Source organism: Glandiceps talaboti, chromosome 7 (assembly GCF_964340395.1).
Source record: "Glandiceps talaboti chromosome 7, keGlaTala1.1, whole genome shotgun sequence".
Classification (NCBI taxonomy): Eukaryota; Metazoa; Hemichordata; class Enteropneusta; family Spengelidae; genus Glandiceps; species Glandiceps talaboti.
In genome coordinates this window covers 10,503,931-10,525,882 of record NC_135555.1, presented here as the reverse complement: position 1 = coordinate 10,525,882, position 21,952 = coordinate 10,503,931, and the positions used below count along the sequence as shown (strand labels likewise).

The window sequence follows — 21,952 nt, the reverse complement described above, 5'->3', positions numbered from 1 at the left end:
TGTTCTACAAATAGAAACATTGTCAACAAATCATTGAGCTACCAGGGTAGTTACTAAGTATAATGGTAAATTGTACTTCAAATAACCATATGAGGAATTTGTTGCTGGGGGCTGGGAGAGGTGAAGGGGGGGGGGGGGAGACATTCATGATTAGTCAAAGATTTTCAATGTACAAAATTTTGAAATGTGTACAATACTAGAAAACAAATTAACAACACACATACTAATTTACTGTAACTAAATGCAGGCATATATAACAGGGCATTATTATATCACAAAGAAATACAGGCCATTAAATGGTGACCTGGCACTTTTGTGTTCTATACAAATCACATACAAATGTTTTAAGATTAGATATATTCTTACCTTCTTTTGATGAGAATTTCTTTCTGCCATATCTTGAAAAACGAGCATATGGTTTGATGGGGGGAACACCCCCAAACGGACGACTTTTTTTAATGAACAATAAAATCCAAAGGTGAATTTAGGCAGTGCATTGGTATTATCCTTGGTACAAAAAATCCCCTTATGTTGTTAGACCTGTAACAAAGGAAAGGAACGTGAGTCAGAATTCAAAACACACCAAGCAGTGTTGTAAAAATAGTTGAGGTGATGAACTGTTGTACTGTAGAAGCTAAAATCTGCTGTGATGTATATTTGTATTTACAGGGGCACGATAAAAATCCTGACAGCTTTGTCTATTTTTTCTTTGTGATGAGAGTAAATTATTCTAGCGTCACATACGACTTATCCTTACTCACCACATTGAAAATATGACTATAAAACTATCTGAGACCTGTTACCTCATAAAACTTACTGCTATGATCTCAGAATAAGCCTGTCTAGAAGTCAAAATAATTTATTCTAGCTTCATAATTGTTGCGTGACTCTCTTTCGGATTAAATCTGAAGGAATTGTGAGTAATTATAGTAATAAAATTCATCTTTCAGTTCTACTGATTTGTGTGATGTGATTTTAAACAAATATGGCAAAATAATACATCAAGGTTTCTAAATACATTGTTAAACATTCAAATTTCAACCCGCAAGGTCAAAGATTTAGTTTAGGTGACAATTAGGGTTTTCAATACATATGTTTGCCACATACATAACAGTACACTGAGTACCTGTCAATGTGAATTTGAATGTTACAGTACTCAACATTAGGACGAAAAGAAGTCTTGGTACTTGTGATTTACTATGATAAGTAAATAAAGGACACTGGAGTTTACCAGCAAACACAGGGTTGTGCCTGTATTTTAATGTATTCATTGAATTTGGACATGCCCCCAACCTGTTGCTGCACATCATGAAACCATATCTTTTGTTCAGACTGCTATGTTGGACTTAAACCACATTAATTACAAATTCGTTAAAATCTGCACATATGTGTACACAAGGTACATCATAAAATCAGAATCTGTTCTGCATTTATGATCAACAAACGAATGCGAAGTGAGACTAGATATATTTGGACAAATTTGAGGAAATAAAGTTTGACAGAGAACAGTAATACAGCCGGTGTAAAGCATTGGTCCCTTCCTGCATTCTGGACAGTATGAAAAGAAGTTCACAATGAATGTAAAACACGCGTGGTAAATCTATGAAATTTTCCATGCTATTAGAACAACAGTATATTAAGTGATAGTACCAAGCTCAATTTTGTGATCCTAGGTGGCTCATCACCCGGGAAACAAAATCCCTCATCACTTTCATTCCATGATTTCCATCAACTACATTGCCATGTTTGAGATACGGTACTACGAGGATGTCGGAGTTGTTTGGAGAGATCGCAAACGATTCCAGCCTCAATATTTGGCAGGCAGCTGGGGCGTTTGGTGATCTTCCAATTACCTCATCATAATCATCCTCTTTCTCTAAAAAATTATTAAAATCTTCATAAAAACTAAGGTACCCACCGTAATCAGACATGGCGCCTTTGACTTTACGCGGTAAAAAGCCTTTGTATTATTGGCTTTTGATCATCATATGACCTCCTTAACAAAAACATTTGTAACAGCCCTTCTCATTGGCTATAAATTTTCATCTGGAAAATACATGTTCTCTGAATCATTATTGAATTTTGTTATCTCTGGATGTGTAAATCGTCGAATATCCTACAAGAAAACGTAAAATGATTCATCTAAACACAACAAATTTTGAGTAGTTTTGTTTTACCTATATTTACCCACAATGCCACATTCACAATGGCGACCTCCTTGCGCTAATGTCTCAAACTATGTTTTTCCTCTGTAAACCGAAATTTCTGGCGTAGTTTGTTAGTTTTCTAAATAATTTAAGTGCAGAGTTTTAATAATGTACCAGAGACTGTTTTGTGGTGGGACAGTTTCCAGAATCTACCCTGCCAATGCAGGAAGACTGGGGAATCCCTTCGCCTTGCGTAAGGTTTATGTAAATAGTTTGGCTGGATGTAAACAATGTCAATTGAACAGAAAACAACAGTATTTTGAGGTGACAACAAGTGGTAGAACCAAACGACAAATGGTAAGTACAGATGTGATTTTATCGAAATGAAAGAGGCTAGATTAAAATATAAAGCGTACGTCATTATTTTGTTGGTAGGTACATTTCTCGCACTCGTCCAAAGTTACATCATCCCAGTTCACAATACTCCTTACATGACCATGCAATTTGCGAATAAAGTACTTTTTTTAATCTGTCAAACAGAAAAACAGTGAGCTACAATGCCGTTTAAATCAACCTTCTGTAGCTTTTCACCAAAAAAGAGAAAGAATTTCAACAGCAATGCATTTCAGCGGTACTGCACAAAAAAGTAACTGTCAACAGTACTTAGCAGACGACAAGGGTAGTTCAATGAACTTCTAGTTTCTTGTATTACCTCTCTACTAGTATACAGTGCAGCCAACATCTGAATGTTCACTATATATTTACCAAATCAAATATTCAGATTAGAAATAACTGAATATTTGTTCTGTAATTATCAAGGTGTACGGTATGCATTTAATAAAGTACCCTCAAGTTGTCACGGATCTTAAAAATGTTAAATCAACAAGTAACTCTAAAGGCTCTAGAAATTATCTCATTAATTGACTCAATCCAATTTACTTGTAGGACTTCATTAAGCATTAAAAGTGGCCATATGGATGAGGAGTGGGTATTTATTTTGGATTTTTTTTTAATTTGTAAAAGAATTTAATCATGGCTTCCTACTTGAAAAATCAATGTAAAACAATATATGCAAAGTCCTTGTTTGTAACTCAATAGATTGCAGAAGATTAGTAAATATGTAAAATACTTGTTGTTGTACATACAATAACAAACATTTTATACATTTTTTAGCATTTTGCACTGTATTGAGATACAAACACAGTGTTGTTTCACATTGATTTTTCAAGTAGGAAAACATAGTTGAGCTGTTTTATAAATTATAAATCCCAAAATAAATACCGAAACCTCATCCATTAGCCACTTTAATGTATTGAATAAAACTTGATCCTATTTTTTCCTTATTAAACACCCTACAAATGTTTACTAGACACATGACATGCATCCTATGTACGCTATCAACTTTTTTTATTTCATCGATCTGAATATTTATGTCCTGCGTAATGAATAATCCTAAATTAGATTAATTAACAGATTACTTTGTAAGTAGCACAGTTTCCCAAGGGCTTCGTTACTCCATTCGTAAAAGTTGATCCTAATAAACACTGTACATTGTTTACTAGAAACATGCATCAAACCTATGCTATCAACTTTGTTATTTCATAGATCCGAAGATTTCTTAATAATCTTATATCCTGTAATGTAGATAGTCATACTTATATTAATTAACCGTTTTGCTTTGTGAGTAGCACAGTTTCCCACGCAAGATTTTCCAAGAAGTAAATGCAGTCCATGGAATATTGATTCGGTCGCAAATGACCAGGATATCTGACATACAAAAACTGCTTGGTAAGTTTAAATTCAAACTTGCTTTTTATTAAATTTCAGACGAAAGTTTTAAAAGAAATCAAATTAATTACTGTTAATTTCTCTAAATCTCTTAATTTTAATTTACCAATCAAAAGTGACTATTTTGTACTTGTACACACCGAGTACCGAGTATGCAACAGGCTTAGTTCTCCAAGTTTGCAACTGGCCATTGAAGTTCTCGTGTATTCTTCACTATCAGAGTTATCACCCTTTGCAGAAACTAAAGCAATCATAAATAGAATACACTTTGTCACTAACAATTGACTAACACATTTAGAGAATTAGGTGTCTCTTTTCATCCAGATTTGACTACCTTCACTCAATAATATTCCTACGCTACACTGTACTTGTAGGTGGATTACAACACTTTGGTACCAGTTCAAGTTTATCACAAGATAATCGCCAAGGTAATGAAAGGCAAGATCCATCTAAAGATGAGGAAGGTAAGTTCAAGAACCATGTACCTGTGCTTCTGTCACTGTTTCAACTCTTTACCCATATTCTGATTTCAACGTTGTCCTGTTCATTTGAGTCATTGAATTTATTACTCAGGTTCACATAATATTTGAAACAATACTTGCAATTGTATGAAGGACCATTGAAAATAGAGAATGAACAGGTGAGACAATATGCCACAGTCTAACCAACTCTACATCACTCTCTGAACTAAAAGATAAAATGACATTTAATTATAATAATAATGTGGATTTATAATGTGCCTTTCCTCATGAGAGCTCAAGGCACTCACAATTATTACCCTTGGCATGCATCAATGGCAGCACAACGGCCCTTTATACTTCCTCAACGCTCTTGGGAACATACAATCCATTGCAGCCTTTATAAGCACATAGGATTAAAGCATTCACATTGCAACCTCTATCCTACCAGGTTCCCAATTATACAGCTGGGTTGACTAAGGCACAGTCATGGTTCAAACCTTGCCCAAGGACTTTAGCCATCCAGAAACAAATGGCAGTGATGGGCCTCGAAACTGCAACCTGCAGATTCCAAGCCGGCCATGCTAACCATTCGCCCATCATGACTCCACATTTATAGGGGTAGATATATTTTACTTCATGCCACTAAAGGAAAATACAAGCAGTATAAGACCTATAACAATACAGCAGTCATTTATACCTTCAGAGTCTCCTTTTGGAGCTTACAATACCTACAACCTCTGTAGGACTAAATTGTCCTATCAGGTCCCCAGTAATACAGTTGGGTTGACTAGGGCATAGTCATAGTTCAAATCTTGCCCATTCAAAAACAAATGGCAGCAGCAAGGTTCAAACTGACAACATATTCTAAGCCACCCATTCTCACCACTATGATTCTGTTTGGTTGAGATCATCAAGTATTCTTCTTCTTCTTTTTTTTGTTCTTTAGATAAAACATGTTGTTTTTCATCACAACACTACTCACTCAAATTATTTTATGTAAAATGAATAAATAATATATATAAATGTCTTCAAAACTTCTTTTCAATCCTTTATCACAGATCCAGTAAAACGAAATGAAGGAGACTACCTCCATATACTGCTCATGTTGGTACTTTTTCTGACTGCATTGAGGTATCTTAATGGCAATGATGATGCACCTAATATATCCTGGCAGACATTTGTGAATGAGATGTTGTCTAAAGGAGAGGTACGCATCATTTCTGTGTGTGATCCAAAACTCAAATTAGACATCTAGTTACTCTTCTAAGGTTTTAGAAGCCTGATAGCAGAGGGAAGTCTTTGCTTGCCAGGTACAATTTATGTAGGAGTGATGTCTCTACTGGAAACATCACAATATGACAGCCTCATGACAGAAGAATGTCAGTGTGTGTGTGGCATTTTTATACGAGTGTTTGCAGTGTTCTCTGTGGCTCTGTGGCTGCACTTTCACAAGTGGAGCATGTTTAAATCAAATACAGCAGAAAACGTTGCAAGGCCGTGTGTAAATATTCAAGGTACCCAAACTGACATTTCCAAGTCATGCAATTCTGTTATTATTACATGTTTATCCAAAGCAGCAAATTCTGTAACAAAAATGCAACTCTCCGTTCACATGATTTTGTGTATGTGGAACGATTGCATACTTATTTTTATACTAGGGCTAGACCGACTTGGCCAATCAGAGGCCTTGATTTCTGTTGGTTATATGGAGCCATAACCCACTCTTTCTTAGGGGTGTGACCTGTATGTTCGTTTGAGCCAATCACACCGTAGTATTAAGTAAGATAGACAACTCGTTCGGTAGGGTTATGTGCCAAAGATTCCTGGGTAGCCCCCCCCCCCCCTCCCCTCGTTTATTTGCACACAACCCTCCCGAACTTGTTGACTATTTATTACGTATACAGGTATGTAATAATTGACAGTACGTAGCACTTCATTTTTTTTAAATTTAACAATTTGTTTGTGTGTTTCTACAAGGTATCCCATGTAAGAGTTACATATTATAACACAGAGGATGAAAGACAAAGTTCTTCAGCTGCAGCTGATGTGGTGCATGTCTTTTTACATAGTGGTGCCATTTTCTCTGGCAGAGAGGTTAGTCAATGCATTATATCATCTCATGATATCAGAGCTCAGAATGAGTAGAGGTCCAGACCACTTAGACTATAGTCTAGTTTGCCAGACCCTTTGCCAATGCTGCTAACTTTAAAATCAATGACAGGTCACATAACACCAAAGGCAATGTCAAGAGCTTGCCTACATACTACACCAGAGCTTCAGAGGCACCGTCATCCTCAACATTTTTTTAGTAACCTTCTGAGCACAGGTCTGGCGTCTTACTACAAGACTACTAAAGCATAATTTGACAACCAAATTTACAAGGTGTTATTCGGTTTATGGAAATTAAAAAAACAACTGTAGCTTAAATAATTCACATGGCTAAATTGAGCAATTTCAAAACCAATAGTTTGGTAGTTAAATTACCTTCAATCCCCGAGAAGAATAAATGTTGTGGTTTTGACATTTTCATTTTCCTTTGTGCATTTTGTCAGGACATCTCTCATTTGATTCCTGAACTTTATAAGGACATTTTTAATACCAATAAACTTATAATTTAAATAACTGTAAACCCTTGACAATAGAGCATGTAATTTTATAAATATAAATGCATAGCATATAAATTAACTATAATACCAACATCTCAAAGTTTTCACTCTTTCAGTAAAAATCGGAATAACAATGCGAACTAAGAGTACATAACATCGACTTTAGAATTATGGTTGCTATGCATTCTTTTGTTATTCCCCAACAAAAAAAAAACACTGGGATACCTGCATAACTTTAAGTTTATATAATTTTTAATTGAAGGGTGGCCATATTTGCCTGAAACATATACCTTAGTACTTGGGCTATTTCGTCATCTATATCTTATGCATATCATTATACCCTGATTACCACTGTAGATAGAAACTGCAATGTTGGTATATTAATGTATGAAACATTCATATGTACAAATGTGTTTTCTGAAACCATGTGCTTTGTAACAACCAACCATGTGTTTTTTGTTGATCTAGGTTAACAAACGGGGCCACTACAGAATGAGAGTTGGAAACATAAACAAATTCGAAGAGAAACTCAGAAGAGTTGAGGAAGAATTTGGTATTGACCCCAGTGATAGAGTAAGAAATAGAAATCTGTGGTCATTAGAGAGGCCATTCTAGCAAATAGATGTAGATGTATGTTTATAAACTTTGGGTTCTGATGAGCCATTTCATGATTACACATCACATAAATTACGTATGATAGCTAAGAAACACCAAATTGAAACTCTGTTTCACCTCTGCTGTTCTCACACTGGTCCACTGTTGCATAATGGGACTTAGCATACATACATACATACGTATTAGATGCACATTGAATATTCATGAATATTTATCTAAGGTAATATGCACTTAGGACTCTCCAGAACCCAACGTTTATGGAAATGCCATTTATCTTGGAGTGGTGTTTCTTTTTAAACCACATGAACTTAATATTGCCTGTATATTTACAAATGTAATAATCAGTGTTCTTACTAATAGTTTTTTTGTATTATAATGTATGGTTTTAATACTTTGCTGAAATGTCGAAGTTCTGTCTGACTTTTCTTACTGACTTTCTACCTTTAAGTAAATGAGGTGTTAACAAAAGTAGCTGGAGAAAAGGCAAGAATAGGTGGGCAATTTCTCCAGGTGCCAACTCCTAATAATCATTGCCCTGAAAAATCCCTCAGTTTCTTTGACTGACTTGCGTGGTATAATCTACTTCATTGGCTGAGAGGCAGTTTTCAGAGTTTACAAAATCGGTAACTGTAGATATGGTTTGCTAAATTTTCACCAGTGCAAGTGTACGTGAAATCAAACACCATATTGACACTGCAAGAATGTAGGAGAACAATGGATTGACTGTATAAAAGATACATATTTTTATCAAGCTAGGGAGTCAGGGTTTGGGCTTGGATAGAGGTAGACAGGGTGAGACCCCCCAAGTTAAATCTGATTTTTTATCATTAATATGAATGAAGAACTTGGCTGTATAAAATATATGTATTTATATCAAAGCTGGGGAGTCAAGGTTTGGGCTAGGATAGAGTTAGAAGGACTGTGAGTGGCACAGTCTGGAAATTACATCCTGGATTCATATACTCCTGGAAACTCCTGGAATTTTAAAAGGACTGCTGGAATTTGAAACTTCTGGAAAATGGGATTTGACTCCTGGCAAATTGAGCAAATGAATAATCAATCACATTACTGTTGTAACATTTCAATTACATAGGTAAGAAATATGTATTAAAAACCAGGTGGGTTGACAAATAAAATGTATTTCATTGGTCAACACATCTGGAAAATAACTAAGTTGGAAAACTGATGTAAATTGAGTGTTTTATATCGATTGTTAGTCTCCTCATGTATGTTTCTTTTCTATAGATTCAAATTGAATATCATCGTGAGACAGACAGCTGGTTTGGAACGTTGACTGTAGGATTGATACTACTAGCAATAATTGTATATGCTTTACGATCTGTTGTGAGAGGTGGTGGACAAAATACATTTTCACAGTTCAGTAAGTACTACAATACAAATATCTAACTCTGTTTTTGTTCGCATGTATTTTCAGTTACATCTGTTTTTAGTCTTAATTAAACCATAGCCAAAAGACAGACTTACAACCCACAAAAAAACACTGGTTCGTTTACTTGAATGAAGTAAGGAAAGACTATGTGAGGACAAAATTACATAAAACAACAATGCAACTGATACAAAAGTTACTGTTAAGTTACTGGCACTATTTTACATTGTATGTCTTTGCATGAACCTTGTCTCATTCCTATTTACCACAAGCAAGCAAATGTACCAGTGTTTTTTCATGTGTTGTAACTCAAATCTCCTTGAACTATGACCAGCGTTTTGTGTCTGTAGCTACTGTATAATTAATCTCCTAGTCTTGTAGGAACCACAGCTTGGCCCAAGGCAGTACTTGTATATTTTATCCAGGTATGTTAATTGAAAGTAGATACTTTGTAGCTAAAAAATGTCTCTATTTCATGCCAGCTAATATGGTATGTACCATGTATCTATTTCCACAGCCAAAGCCAAATTTACACTGGTAGAAGAAGGTGGTAACAAAGGTGTCAGTTTCAAAGATGTTGCAGGATTGAAGGAAGCTAAGATGGAAGTAATGGAATTTGTGGATTACATGAAACAACCCCAGAAATTCCAAGAATTAGGAGCAAAGGTGGGCAAGTTTAGAACCACTTCGTACATTTCTTGGAAGAGGTTTTCCTGGAAGACATTTACCAAAGTTCAAATATGTGATAATCACATATATTACAGAACACATCAAAGTTTCCAAAGTAACTTTGTAACCAGGGGATACCGTCATTGAAATAATTTTATGCTGTGCATACAAATACAAGTTTTATGTTTAATTGTGTCAAACTGTCCCAGAATGTTATCCATACTATTTAAGTGTTCTCTTATTTCATGACAAGTGTCCTATTTTTGTAGGTGCCTAAAGGTGCTTTACTACTTGGACCCCCTGGCTGTGGTAAAACTTTACTAGCCAAAGCTGTGGCAACAGAAGCAAATGTACCGTTTCTAGCCATGGCTGGATCTGAGTTTGTTGAAATGATTGGAGGTAATGTAAACCAATAAAAACTTATGCTTCAAACTTTTGTGATTCATTCAGTAGTCTGAGTTGTACACCACAATATGAACAGATGTCCTGAAGATTGTGAGCAGGAAGCCAGATCCTCACCAGCTATTGTAGATGTATTTAGAATTTGGACTGACTTGTAGAAGATATTTATATACAAATATACAAGTCATTCCTTCCCCTGACTTACTCAACCATCCAAATCCTCAATTGTATAAGTTCAGACTCAAGATTACAGCCAACACCCTATGACCTCATCATATCAGCCACTGAGTGATCACCCAACCTTGTGGATAACACTGTCAAATGCACTTTTCAAAATTCTAATTAACAGGTCTAGGTGCAGCCAGAGTAAGGGATCTGTTTAAAGAAGCCAGAAAGAGATCACCATGTATTGTGTATGTGGATGAGATAGATGCGATAGGCAGAAAAAGATCACAGTCGTAAGTTGATGAAACAATACATGATTTCCTGCAAGGAGTTGTACTGCTATTTTAAGTCACAGGATGTCAAGTCTTAGTATACCATGCATGAGTCATTTAGAACTAAAAAATATGGAATATATACTCTGGTCGTTCTACGTCATGGCAACACGCGCCTGTGTCACAAAAATGTGTGTCTACGTCACTGGTTATGCTGCATTCAAAATATGAGTCAAAATGTCGAAATTACCATTACTTTTCCCAGATTGTATTTTGATATTACTGGCACTGGTATAATCATGTTATTCACCAATATTTTCCTCTTTTCAGCCAGAAAATACTCGTGACCTAAGGGTTGTCACTACTCGTCTAACAACTCGTAGTGACAAAGCCCCCTTAGGTCACTTGTATTTTCCTTGGCTGAACAAAGAAAAATATTGGGGAATAGCATCTAAGCGTACCAGTACTATATGTGACATAATAAATATGTAAGGACTGTCTTCCACTACAATAGAACGCTTTTAACCAAGAAATAGAAAAATAGAACATTGAACTATTAACATTGTCAACATTATGCATGCCTGAATAGAAACAATAACTCATATAGTTTTTTTTCCCAAGGACACTAAGGGACTGGGATGAACTATCCTCATAGAACTTCCAGCATTACAGCAATTCAAGGATGCCATTGAAACAAAATAACATGTTTGCAATCTTTTTATTACAAAAAGAGTCTTTAGAATAGACTAGACATGTATGTAGGTGTATTTTGTTGGTAGCACCCTCGTCCAGCTGCTGAATAGGCTTTGACGTGATTTAGTGATTTGGTGATTTAGTGTAGAAGTAGACGAGTAATTATGAACATTTCATGCACAAAAATTGTACGGCAAGTACTCTTGTGAGTGAAAGGTCATTATTAACATCTGTTGGCAAACATTACAGTTGTAGAAACCACAGCATGGATTTAGCAGATTACTAAGGCTTATGTAGCAGAAGTTCTTGTTATATTTTATGTCAAAAGTACTATTTTTGGACAGCACAAATGTCCTCTCTCACACTGAATCAGAAACCAATAAAAGTCATCATAAATCTAGGCCAGAAACTTGTCTTTGTTTGAAATAGTAATCATGCAACAACTCTCTTGCTACCTTAAACACCTTTCGACAAACAGAATTGTGGTAAATAAAATGAGGGAAAACACACTAGGATGTTCAAGTTATGAGGTGGTTTTTTTTTTACTTTGATCTCCATACTCAAGGTCAAATAGCAAATAGGTCAATAAATTATGAAGTTATGTCTGTAGAGACACCATTCAAGTGTCTGCACCTAGAGGTTCAGCTTTCACACTGGATTCTAAACCTCTGACCTTGACCTTTATCTTCAAGGTCAAATAGCAAATAGGTTAATAAATTACGAAGTTATGTCTGTAGAGACAATATTCAAGTGTTCTGCACCTATATTTTTTAGAGGTTAGCTTTCAAGCTGGATATTAAAGCTGTAATCTTGACCTTCATCTAAAACTTTGCCCTTGACCTTCATTTGCAAGGTCAAAGAACAAATCATTCAGTATAGCTGGAAGCGTCACCATGCAAATGTGTGCACCCACATTGTTAGAGGCAGTATGGTTACTATTCAGACAGAATGTTGAGCATAATCTTCATTTTCAAGGTCAAACTTAAATTTGCAGAACAACTTCCATGCATCAAGCCAGTTGGGGGTAATGTCTAGTATGAGGGTGTGTTTTGTCAGGACCACCACTAGGATGTTGAAATAAGGAGGATTTTTTTTTCTTTTCAAGGACTTCTTTTGGTGGTAGTGGAGAAGAAGAACAAACACTGAATCAATTATTGGTTGAGATGGATGGTATGGGAACACAGAAAGGTGTTATAATGTTAGCATCTACAAATAGAGCTGATGTACTTGATAAGGTAAATACTGATAGAGTGCTATGCACATGACATTGTATGGACATCCTTTGTCTGTTAACATCAAGATTTCATCACGTTGAGGGATCAGACTAGACTAGATAAGATGTAAGCTATTTCTTAGCTCATCATGAATGACAGTAACTTGGCAGTACATGAAGCTGTCAAGAAAATGCATGTGACAAACTTTAACGAGTTCGTGAGTTCCTAAAATTACATTGTCTAAAATCGAAAAAAAATTACTTAAGTTGGCTGAGGATAGCATTGCATTTTGGTGTGAAATACGGAGAAATGACATTTTTCAGAAATCTACCATGCTTGAATTCTGGCCCTAATTTTCAATCGAAAATCTTATCCAAACAGCACCCCTAGTGGTCAAAATATATAATCTTTTGTCTTTATGAAAAACAACTATTACATATCACTGTAATCCGAAATCAGCCCAACATAGCATGTAGTGGTAGTATATTTTCCCAACAATGAATCATACATTATTTTTTATCACAAAACATGATAAGATAACCGAACGAAATTTTCAATAATGGGAGTCATTTTTACGTAGTGTCTTTATTGGATTTCAGGCTTTACTACGACCAGGCAGATTTGACAGACATATTTTTATTGGTATGCCTACTTTGGAGGAAAGAAAAGAAATATTTGAACACCATTTAGAACCTATAACTCTTGAAAAGGAAGCTTCTTTCTACACGCCAAGATTAGCTCAACTGACTCCTGGCATGAGTGGTGAGTTTTATCTAGTTGTTAGTAGTTATGTAGTCTATCAGCTAGCCCTCGGATGTTCTTCCGATAAAATACGACATACAGCCGAACAACGCTATCGAGGATGGAACATCCGAGGTCTAGCGAATGTCATCAGGATATAAATAACTGCCAATCAGAGAACCGTATTAGCGACAAGCACAAACAGAGGACAATAGCTAAATTTTCATGCATATTCATCTTAAGGAGGGGCTTGTATAAATAACCACCAATGCGTTAACTGAAATGTGTGAATGACAACGTCTACACACTCATCAAACTCACAATTACCATAAACCGATAAGCCATAGTAATGACGTAAATGTGTTTGTCAACACTTGCATGCAGATATTCCCCAAGGTCATAGGTTATTGAATATATTAAAGTATATATATGCATAGATGGCCCAACCCACCGCTCAATGTAATCTCAATGGAATGTCCGGTCTGAAAATGACATTCGCTAGACTGTTCGGGCAGGCCCTCACATGCGAACTTCGTTCGCTTATAGTTATAGCATCGAAAGAAAGCCCGAACGTCTAGCAGCAAGACTAGTAGTTATGTTGTGTGTTTAAAAGAAATCTACACCACACAGTTTTTCTGTTTTATTAAGGTAGCATGCACCTAAGAAATATTAAAACTGTACACTTTTACTGTTACATTGCTCAAGAAAACTCCAAGCTATTCTCAGTTAAAATCATTAAAAAAAATCTGGGGTCACCATACAAAGTTTTGAAATTGAGGTCATAATGATATCAAAATTCAGTCATTTTAGAATCCAATATGGCCGCCGACTACTGTGTTAATTCTATGGGAAAAACAACAGATTGACACATTCCTTGAAAACAAGATGGAGGACCCCAAATACCAGGAAGAAACTTGCATAAGGCAAAGTTTGGAGAGAATTGAAGAACTTTACATTGTAATTTTCAGAGAAATTTGTCCCTGAGGTTCATTCTACCTTAAGGTTTGGGAAGCCCACTATATGGGGAGGCAAGGAATATCTGCTAAAACCTATATCAATTTCCCTATGTTGTACCATAGTTTTGATGGAGAATCCAGGTAAAATAGAAACCACAGAACTCAGGTAGAATTACCTAGTTAGCACAAGATAAACATTGTAGTATATTGAGGTACACAATATTGTGAATATCTAGTGTTGGGTTGTTCTTCAATACATTTGGCACTTGAAACATAATATGTATTGCTTGACTATGTACTATGTTGATTGTTTTCTAGTCTAAAGATTGTATTGTACCAGTATATTAGATAGAAAGAAAGTTTGTTTTGAAAATGAGTCTACAATTTGTGGTGTGTTTTATACTGTTGTATAATGGTTTCTTAGTCATAAAAGGAAAAATTGGAAATTGAGATTTTTAAATTTTTTGTGACAATGATAAAAGTTCTTAGGTATCACAGTCTGTTTATCTATCTTTTTGCCTGTTTCACCAGATAGCTAACTTTAAATGTTTTTTTTGAGTCACTAAGTTGATAAAATAAAAATCAGAAATTCTCAGATTTTTAAAGTAACAAAGAAATAACTGCTCGTTATTTAGCCATCTCATGTCTGTTTCACCAGGTGCTGACATAGCTAACATTTAATGTTTTCTGAGTCACTAAATAAATGAAAAAAAAAGAATCAGTAATTCCCCAAAGTCAGATTTTCAGTGATTTAAGATGATTCAAACTCTTTATCTATCTCATGTCTGTTTCACCAGGTGCTGACATTGCCAACATCTGCAACGAAGCAGCCCTGTTTGCTGCTAGAGAACAAAAAAAGTGTGTTACTGCCCAAGACTTTGAGTATGCAGTAGAGCGAGTAACAGTTGGCACTGCTAAGAAATCTCATGTTATGTCTAAAGAGGAGAGAAATGTGGTGGCCTATCATGAGTCAGGCCATGCCCTGACTGGATGGTTATTACAACACACAGATGCTCTCATGAAAGTATCGATAATACCGAGAACAAACAAAGCTCTAGGCTTTGCCCAGTACCTACCTTCAGATCAGCATCTATACAGCACTGCACAGGTACGCTTCACTCTTTAGCATTTAATGTTAGAATTAATAAAAAAATGAAATTATATGCTAGATATTGATCTGCTGTATTGGCATATACTTTACTGACGTAAAAATGCATGTCTCATATTCATCAGAGATGATATTTCACATCAACATTTGACATTTAGATATGAGATAAAAAAAGAAAGTCATGTTTTGTACATAGGATGATTTTCAAATTTAACAAGTCTCATAATTAGTTAGAAATGTAAGCCTTTTTAGTACTCCAAACTAAAGGTATAAATTTAAGTACAATTACTTGTGGAATAGTGAATGTTTATAAAATTGATTGTTCAGGAATTTGTGTGTGTCAATATATGTGTATTATTGTATGTCAGTTTCATTTCCACTTGTCTGTGAAAGTTAATGAACTTACTAGAAATTGCTGCAACACCATTTTACCTCTTATTAAATTTACCCTAATCCTGCCACAGCCATTATGTTTTACATGAATTTGACCTGAAGAGAGGTTACAGCTATAGCTAGTAACTACCAGTTCTTACTCTGTTTTTTTTTAATCCCATATTTCAGCTGTTTGACAGGATGTGTATGGCATTAGGTGGTAGGGCAGCAGAAGCAATTACCTTCAACAGAGTAACAACAGGTATGACATTTTCAACAATACCTAATTATAAAGAACTTAGTGTACATTCAGTATAGCTGTCATGTTATGAGATATGTAGATAGATAATTCTGTGCAGTTACATTGTAAATTGGCCATATGGATGAGGATTTGGTATTTAGTTTGGATGTCCAATTTATAAAACAATTTTATCATGGCTTCCTACTTGAAATATCCATGTGAAACAAAATATACCAAGTCCTTGTTTGTAACTCAATAAATTACAAAAGATTAATAAATGTGTAAATGTTTGTTATTGTATGTACATAAACAAACTATTTTACACATTGTTGAGCTTTTTGCAATGTATTGAGTTACAAAGACAAACTTGGTTGATGTTGTTTCACTTTGAGTTTTCAAGTAGAAAGCCATGATAACATTGTTTTATAAATTAAAAAATCCAAAATAAATACCAAGTCTTCATCCATATGGCCACTGTAAAGCTGCAATTGCTGTAAACTGAACAGTTTTGGGAAGTTTTGGATTTGGTTTGAATTCTTTTTATACATAGGTGCTGTGGTGATGACTTGGAACAAGTGACTAAGTTCTAGTTCTGTAAATGTGGTATGGATTGTTTTTATACACAGTCGCTGAAGTGGTCTGTTAGGTACACTACGAAGGGAGCCCTCACACATCAGACAACCCGCCTTCCATGTGAGTGCTAACTGATGTGGGATGTGGCATGACATGTCGTATCGTACAGATGGCTTGAAATGTGTTGTCAAGTTCTATTTCTGTAAATACAATATGGAGTGTTTTTACTTGCAGGTGCTGAAGACGACTTGAAACGAGTCACCAAGATGGCATATGCACAGATTAAGTCATATGGTATGAATGACAAAGTTGGCCATGTATCATTTCCTGAAAAAGCACCCAATGAACTTGGTCAAAAACCATTCAGTCAGGCATTGGCACACCTCATGGATGAGGTAAGTTATGTCCTTTGTGGTGAAATAGTATGCAGGACCTCATGTATATAAAGATTTCATGTGAGATACATGTCACTGGTTCTGCTGTGTTCGAAATATGAGTCAAAATGTTCAAAATTTCCGCAATTTTTCTTTGATATTACTGGCGCTGGTATAATTATGTTATTCTCCAATATTTTTCTTCATTCAGCTGGAAAATACTCATGACCTAAGGGTTGTATCTACTCGTCTAGTGACTCATAGTGACAAAGGCCCCTTAGGTCACTCGTATTTTCCTTGGCTGAACAAAGAAATATATTTGGGGAATAATATCTAAAAGTGTGGCAGATGATATACATGTTCATTTTACACGATACTAACAAGTCACTTACTTTCTCAAAGTTTTGCCATGAAAATAAATTGATAGCAAATGAAATTTTCGACAAAAAGAAGAACAGAATATTGTTGAACATGAAGTACCGGTAGTTCAACAGCAAAGAACAATTGAGCATTCCATGGAAAATAGAAGAGAAACATGGATATGTTTTACCTGTGAGGGCGCTATTTATGGATGAACACCTCAATGCTGGTCTGGTTGTATCAATATGACTCGTGATAAATACTTGCAGACAAATTCCACGTATTAAGACCAAATAAATTTGGAAATTTACTTATACATATTTTTAATACTGAAATAACAGGAAGCAAGACAGCTTGTAGCCAAGGCATATCTACATGCTGAAAAGTTACTGAGAGAAAACAAAGAACAATTGAAACTGGTGAGTTTGTCTCCTTAATTCAGACAGTTTTAGAGATTTACTACTTGTTCCTACTATCCTTACAGCTGGTCTGATGTTGGCTTCATCTACAAACCAGAGTTTTTCCATAGTCAATAGCAGTTTTTCCAATGTCTATAGCAGTTTTTCCAATGTCAATGTCATAGCAGTTTTTCCAGTGTTAACAGCAGTTTCTCCAATGTCAATGTCAATAGCAGTTTTTCCAATCTCAATAGTAGTTTTTCCAGTTTCATTAGCAGTTTTTCCAGTGTTAATAGCAGTTTTCCCAGTGCAGTTTTTCCAGTCTCAATAGCAGTTTTTCCATGTCAATAGCAGTTTTTTCAGTGTTAACAGAAGTTTTTCCAGTGTCAATAACAGTTTTTCCAGTGTCATTAACAGTTTTTCCAGTGCCAATAGCAGTTTTTCCAATCTCAGTAGCAGATACACCAAAATTCAATTTCAATTACAAATCTAAAAACTGTGTATATTTTTTTCTTCAAATAACAGCTTGCTAATACCTTATTGGACAAGGAAGTAATAAATTATAATGATATGGTGAACTTGATTGGTCCACCACCATATGGTGAAAAGACAAAGTTACAGGTGCCAGACTGGGACTGGAGTGTAAAGGATGACGACATCGGGGATGAACCTCAGAAAAAAACTAAGAAACAAGACTCTAATCAAAATGATAAAGACATTCCAAGCTGATCAGTGAAATAATTTGAGTTTTTTCAAATTTGTATGGTGATGAAAATTGAATCTGTAAAGACCACAGAAGAAACTAATGGTTGAAGCCCCAGATCTGATACTTTTCACTGAAAAAATCCACCAAACCATTACTAGAAGTAATTAAATTCACCTCCTCACTGAATTGCCCTTCTATAAGTCTTTGTGGTTGAATGTGCCTTGGGGAACCATTTTCATGGAACATCACAGTTCTTAAAATCTCTCTCCAAACTTTTTTATATGAAAGATTCTACCTGGTGCGTTTGAGATAATAAAAGAAATGTGTGGGTTTATTGTCTAAGCCTCAAGGAAATTAACTGGGTTAAACAAAGTAACAGCAGAAGTTTCAACAGTTTATTTCACAGATGTTTACTGCATTAATAGCTCAAGTTACAGCTATTGTAATTTTTCATGTAAATGCATTATGATTTGACTAAATATAAATTGTTCACCATCATGACGTCAAGATTTCACTGAAAATTTGTAACGTTGATAAAAGATGCAAATCTTGGTTATTTTGTTATGCAAAAAGTAAATCAAAATGACCAACAGCTTTTGCTTCACAGCAGTAACTAAAAGAACAAACACAAGAGATCAGTGAAAAACCAGGGGACCAAACTTAGTGATTACCGGCTGAAGTTATGACTAGTGTGCAATCTAAGCCAATTTGATGCGCCACTGACGCACACAGTTTCTAGTGACGCACTAAAATTTTGTATCTCTCTATCTCTTACTATGTGGTCAGTCACAGTGTGTCTACTAAGCTAATATGACGTGCCACTGATGCACACACTTTCTAGTGATGCACCAAAATTTGGTGTTCCCCTATCTCTTACTATGTGGTGACTCACAAGAAATGCCAGGTTTTATCATTTTGATTCACAACAACAAAGTTTGGCTATCATTAGAGGGCACACTGGTTATGACTGTGGGGAGGCAAGACCTGACAGTGAATATATGCAGTAGGTACTGGTCATACCTATGTCATTTGAATGTAGATGTTACATTGTAAAGTCTTCTTCTTTTTTTAAATGAAGACTCTCAGTTATCTACACAGCTGTTGATTGTGTTGTTGAATGCAAATATCATACACCCCAATAATAAATGAATGTGTGTAGTAGTGTCACAATTATGACCTACCTACCTTTGTACTACAGTCAAATATGGAAGTGTTTAACTTTTCAAAACCGGGCACTTTATCTGATTGATGACTGATTTCAAAGACACACATGAAAATAACTTTTTTTTTGTGGTGTTGACAGTATGATTAAAATTAAATTGTACAGAATCTTATACTTGTTGAAAGTTTCTTTTATTTTTTTCAGAGCAATTTCTTACTACAAATATTATTGGTCAAATTTGTTGAAATTTAGTGCTAATACTAATAGATTCTGCACAATACAGAGAGAGAGAAGAGATAACCCCCCTTGTGTTTTTTACAATGTATATTGTCAAGCAACAGACTGAAGTAATACATGTTCGTACATCTGTTAGAATTATCGTTTGCTCCTGAAAAAGAATTTTACCACCTAGGCATGTCATAAAAATAACAAACATTGGATTTGTTGGTCGTCACATTCACTTTCACTACATTACTATAGGTGTGTGAGAATAAGCTAAACCTTCAATTTTGACCCTCTGAGCATGAGGCTGTTGTAGTTACTGAGAATTCTGTGGGTGTTTATTTCCCAATTACACCAGCCATACTGTTATTATTAAGAGGTGAAAATTATGGTTATCACAAACTTTTCACTTGTACTTGAAATTGTAGTCATCAACAGAAAAAGTTAATTGACTAATTTTAAAAGGAAATAGCAAAGCTTCAGACCGGGTATAACTTCTCTGTTATATAACGCCCTCTAGTGGCAGCTAACTTGTCACAAAAAAACGTAAACGTTGAAAAACAAGTGGTCGCCATCTCTCATCATGTGGTGTGAATGTCATAATGAAACTGTCACTACACAAATGAATGAATGGAGTAGTTGATTGGTGATCACAGTATGCTTGGCTTATTAGTATGTTTGCAGTAGTAGACATAACAATCAGAGTTGTAAGTCAGATAGTACTAAGTAAAAATACCACATTCTTGCAGGAGATTCAGTAATTTGCCTGAAAGGATAAAATTCAAGATGATTGCAATCTTCAACAGCTAAAGTGAACTAACTTGTACAAATTACATGTTATGGATGTTTATTTTACTACACACATTATATGTATACTTTAAGTGAAAACTGTGGCGTTTTGTATTTACAGAAATGGCTATGGCCTGTCAACAGGCATTGCAATGACTCTGATTTGGCATTCTTTGTTAACTTTTTAGGTGGTCTTCTTCCTCAGTGTTGACGAAGTTGGCAGGATTGTTGGTGATTGTAAAGAGGCTGTCCATGAATGAAATAGTCACAAAAAGATCATCTTTGTAATTTTATTCCGACATTTGTATTTTATTGTAATTTTCACACTAAATGTTGTCATATATCTTATATAAGCAAAAATGAACCAATATTATAAGGTGATGAAAATCCATCATCCATCTGAAATGAGAGGATTTTTTCAGCACATTTTGATTATTACGGCATATACAGGTACAGTACACATGTCATTGCATATGCTTTAGCTTAGTATTACAGATACAAACTTGTGTGTGATATAAACATGTTACTAGTATGTATATCTAGTAAATTACTAGTAACATGTGTTGTTCGTGTGTGGTCGTTGTCTATGATGGCATGACAACGCAACGGAAATAAGCCGAGTGAATCCGACACACTTTCACCAATCAGCCGAAGCTGAGGAATCTCGAACAGTCAGCCAGTGGGACACCCAGACACACAGCTGCACTGTTCTTAGGTTTCACTAAATTGTAAACACTTCCTCCGCCTGGACCAATCAACGCTCCAAGGACGGAAATTAACAACATGAATAATGTAGCCAGTAATTGGTTTCTCACAATACAGCAAGGACTTGGAGGAAAGTGCATGTGTATTGTGTGAAGTCCTTTTTCATGCACAACATTCTGTGTGGTACGTAACCGCAAGATTTGGGGATCGTCGGTATTTCTAGATTGCGCAAGTTCACGGTCTTCACACGGGGATTTTATCCCCTCAAATGTGACCGTGTTTGTCGGATTACGATCGGGAGAACCGGGTTTTGGTGACATAAACTCAGGAGCAAGAGTACGAAGTTGAAAAGTGAGTATTATTGTCTCGCGTACTGGTTGTTCGCTCATTAGGAATCATTCATTCTGTTTATCAAGTCACTCCTGGTATGTTAGTTTATCTAGAAGGGATTTACTCAAGCGAAGTCTTATTCATCAGGAATTTTCTCAAAGACCTTAATCATAGAAAGGATGGTTGTTTGCGGGCAGACTTATCTGAAGTAGGACAGAGTGAGTATGTACGTACGTGTGAGGAAATCAAAGTTTAGTCCCTCGGCGACAAATAGGTTGTGTGCATGGGTCATTGTACTGCTAACGATATACGTTCTTTATTTCCCTCAACTGACTTTTGCAGTATGTCACAACGGGGCTCATGGAATAACTTGTCAATGCTTGCTTTGAGATTACATGTAACGCCGATGGGGATCAGGGTATGAGGACCCCAGTTTCCAGGCAAGGGGATTTTACCTTATACCTACACTCTCCAGGGAAGCTCTGGGGGATCGGGA

The 21,952-nt window shown here is 35.6% G+C and overlaps 2 protein-coding genes across 2 annotated transcripts in view; both read left to right on the top strand.

The window, feature by feature from the left end:
- Positions 1-2,213: 2,213 nt before the first annotated feature.
- On the top strand, positions 2,214-19,548 carry LOC144437159 (mitochondrial inner membrane m-AAA protease component paraplegin-like). Its single transcript, XM_078126028.1, has 17 exons — positions 2,214-2,504; positions 3,836-3,935; positions 4,310-4,399; positions 5,455-5,603; positions 6,374-6,490; positions 7,471-7,575; positions 8,863-8,998; positions 9,522-9,670; positions 9,943-10,072; positions 10,425-10,533; positions 12,311-12,440; positions 13,019-13,181; positions 14,914-15,224; positions 15,786-15,858; positions 16,645-16,805; positions 17,486-17,563; positions 18,068-19,548. The coding sequence occupies exons 1-17, from the start codon at positions 2,316-2,318 to the stop codon at positions 18,269-18,271; spliced, it is 2,394 nt and encodes a 797-aa protein (XP_077982154.1). The 5' UTR covers positions 2,214-2,315; the 3' UTR covers positions 18,272-19,548.
- A 1,400-nt stretch (positions 19,549-20,948) lies between these two features.
- LOC144437692 (twisted gastrulation protein homolog 1-A-like) overlaps positions 20,949-21,952 on the top strand; it is a 9,966-nt gene continuing 8,962 nt past the window's right edge. Inside the window, exon 1 of the mRNA XM_078126696.1 lies at positions 20,949-21,477. The gene's annotated coding sequence lies outside the window, so the exon portion shown is untranslated. The remainder of the gene's footprint in view (positions 21,478-21,952) is intronic.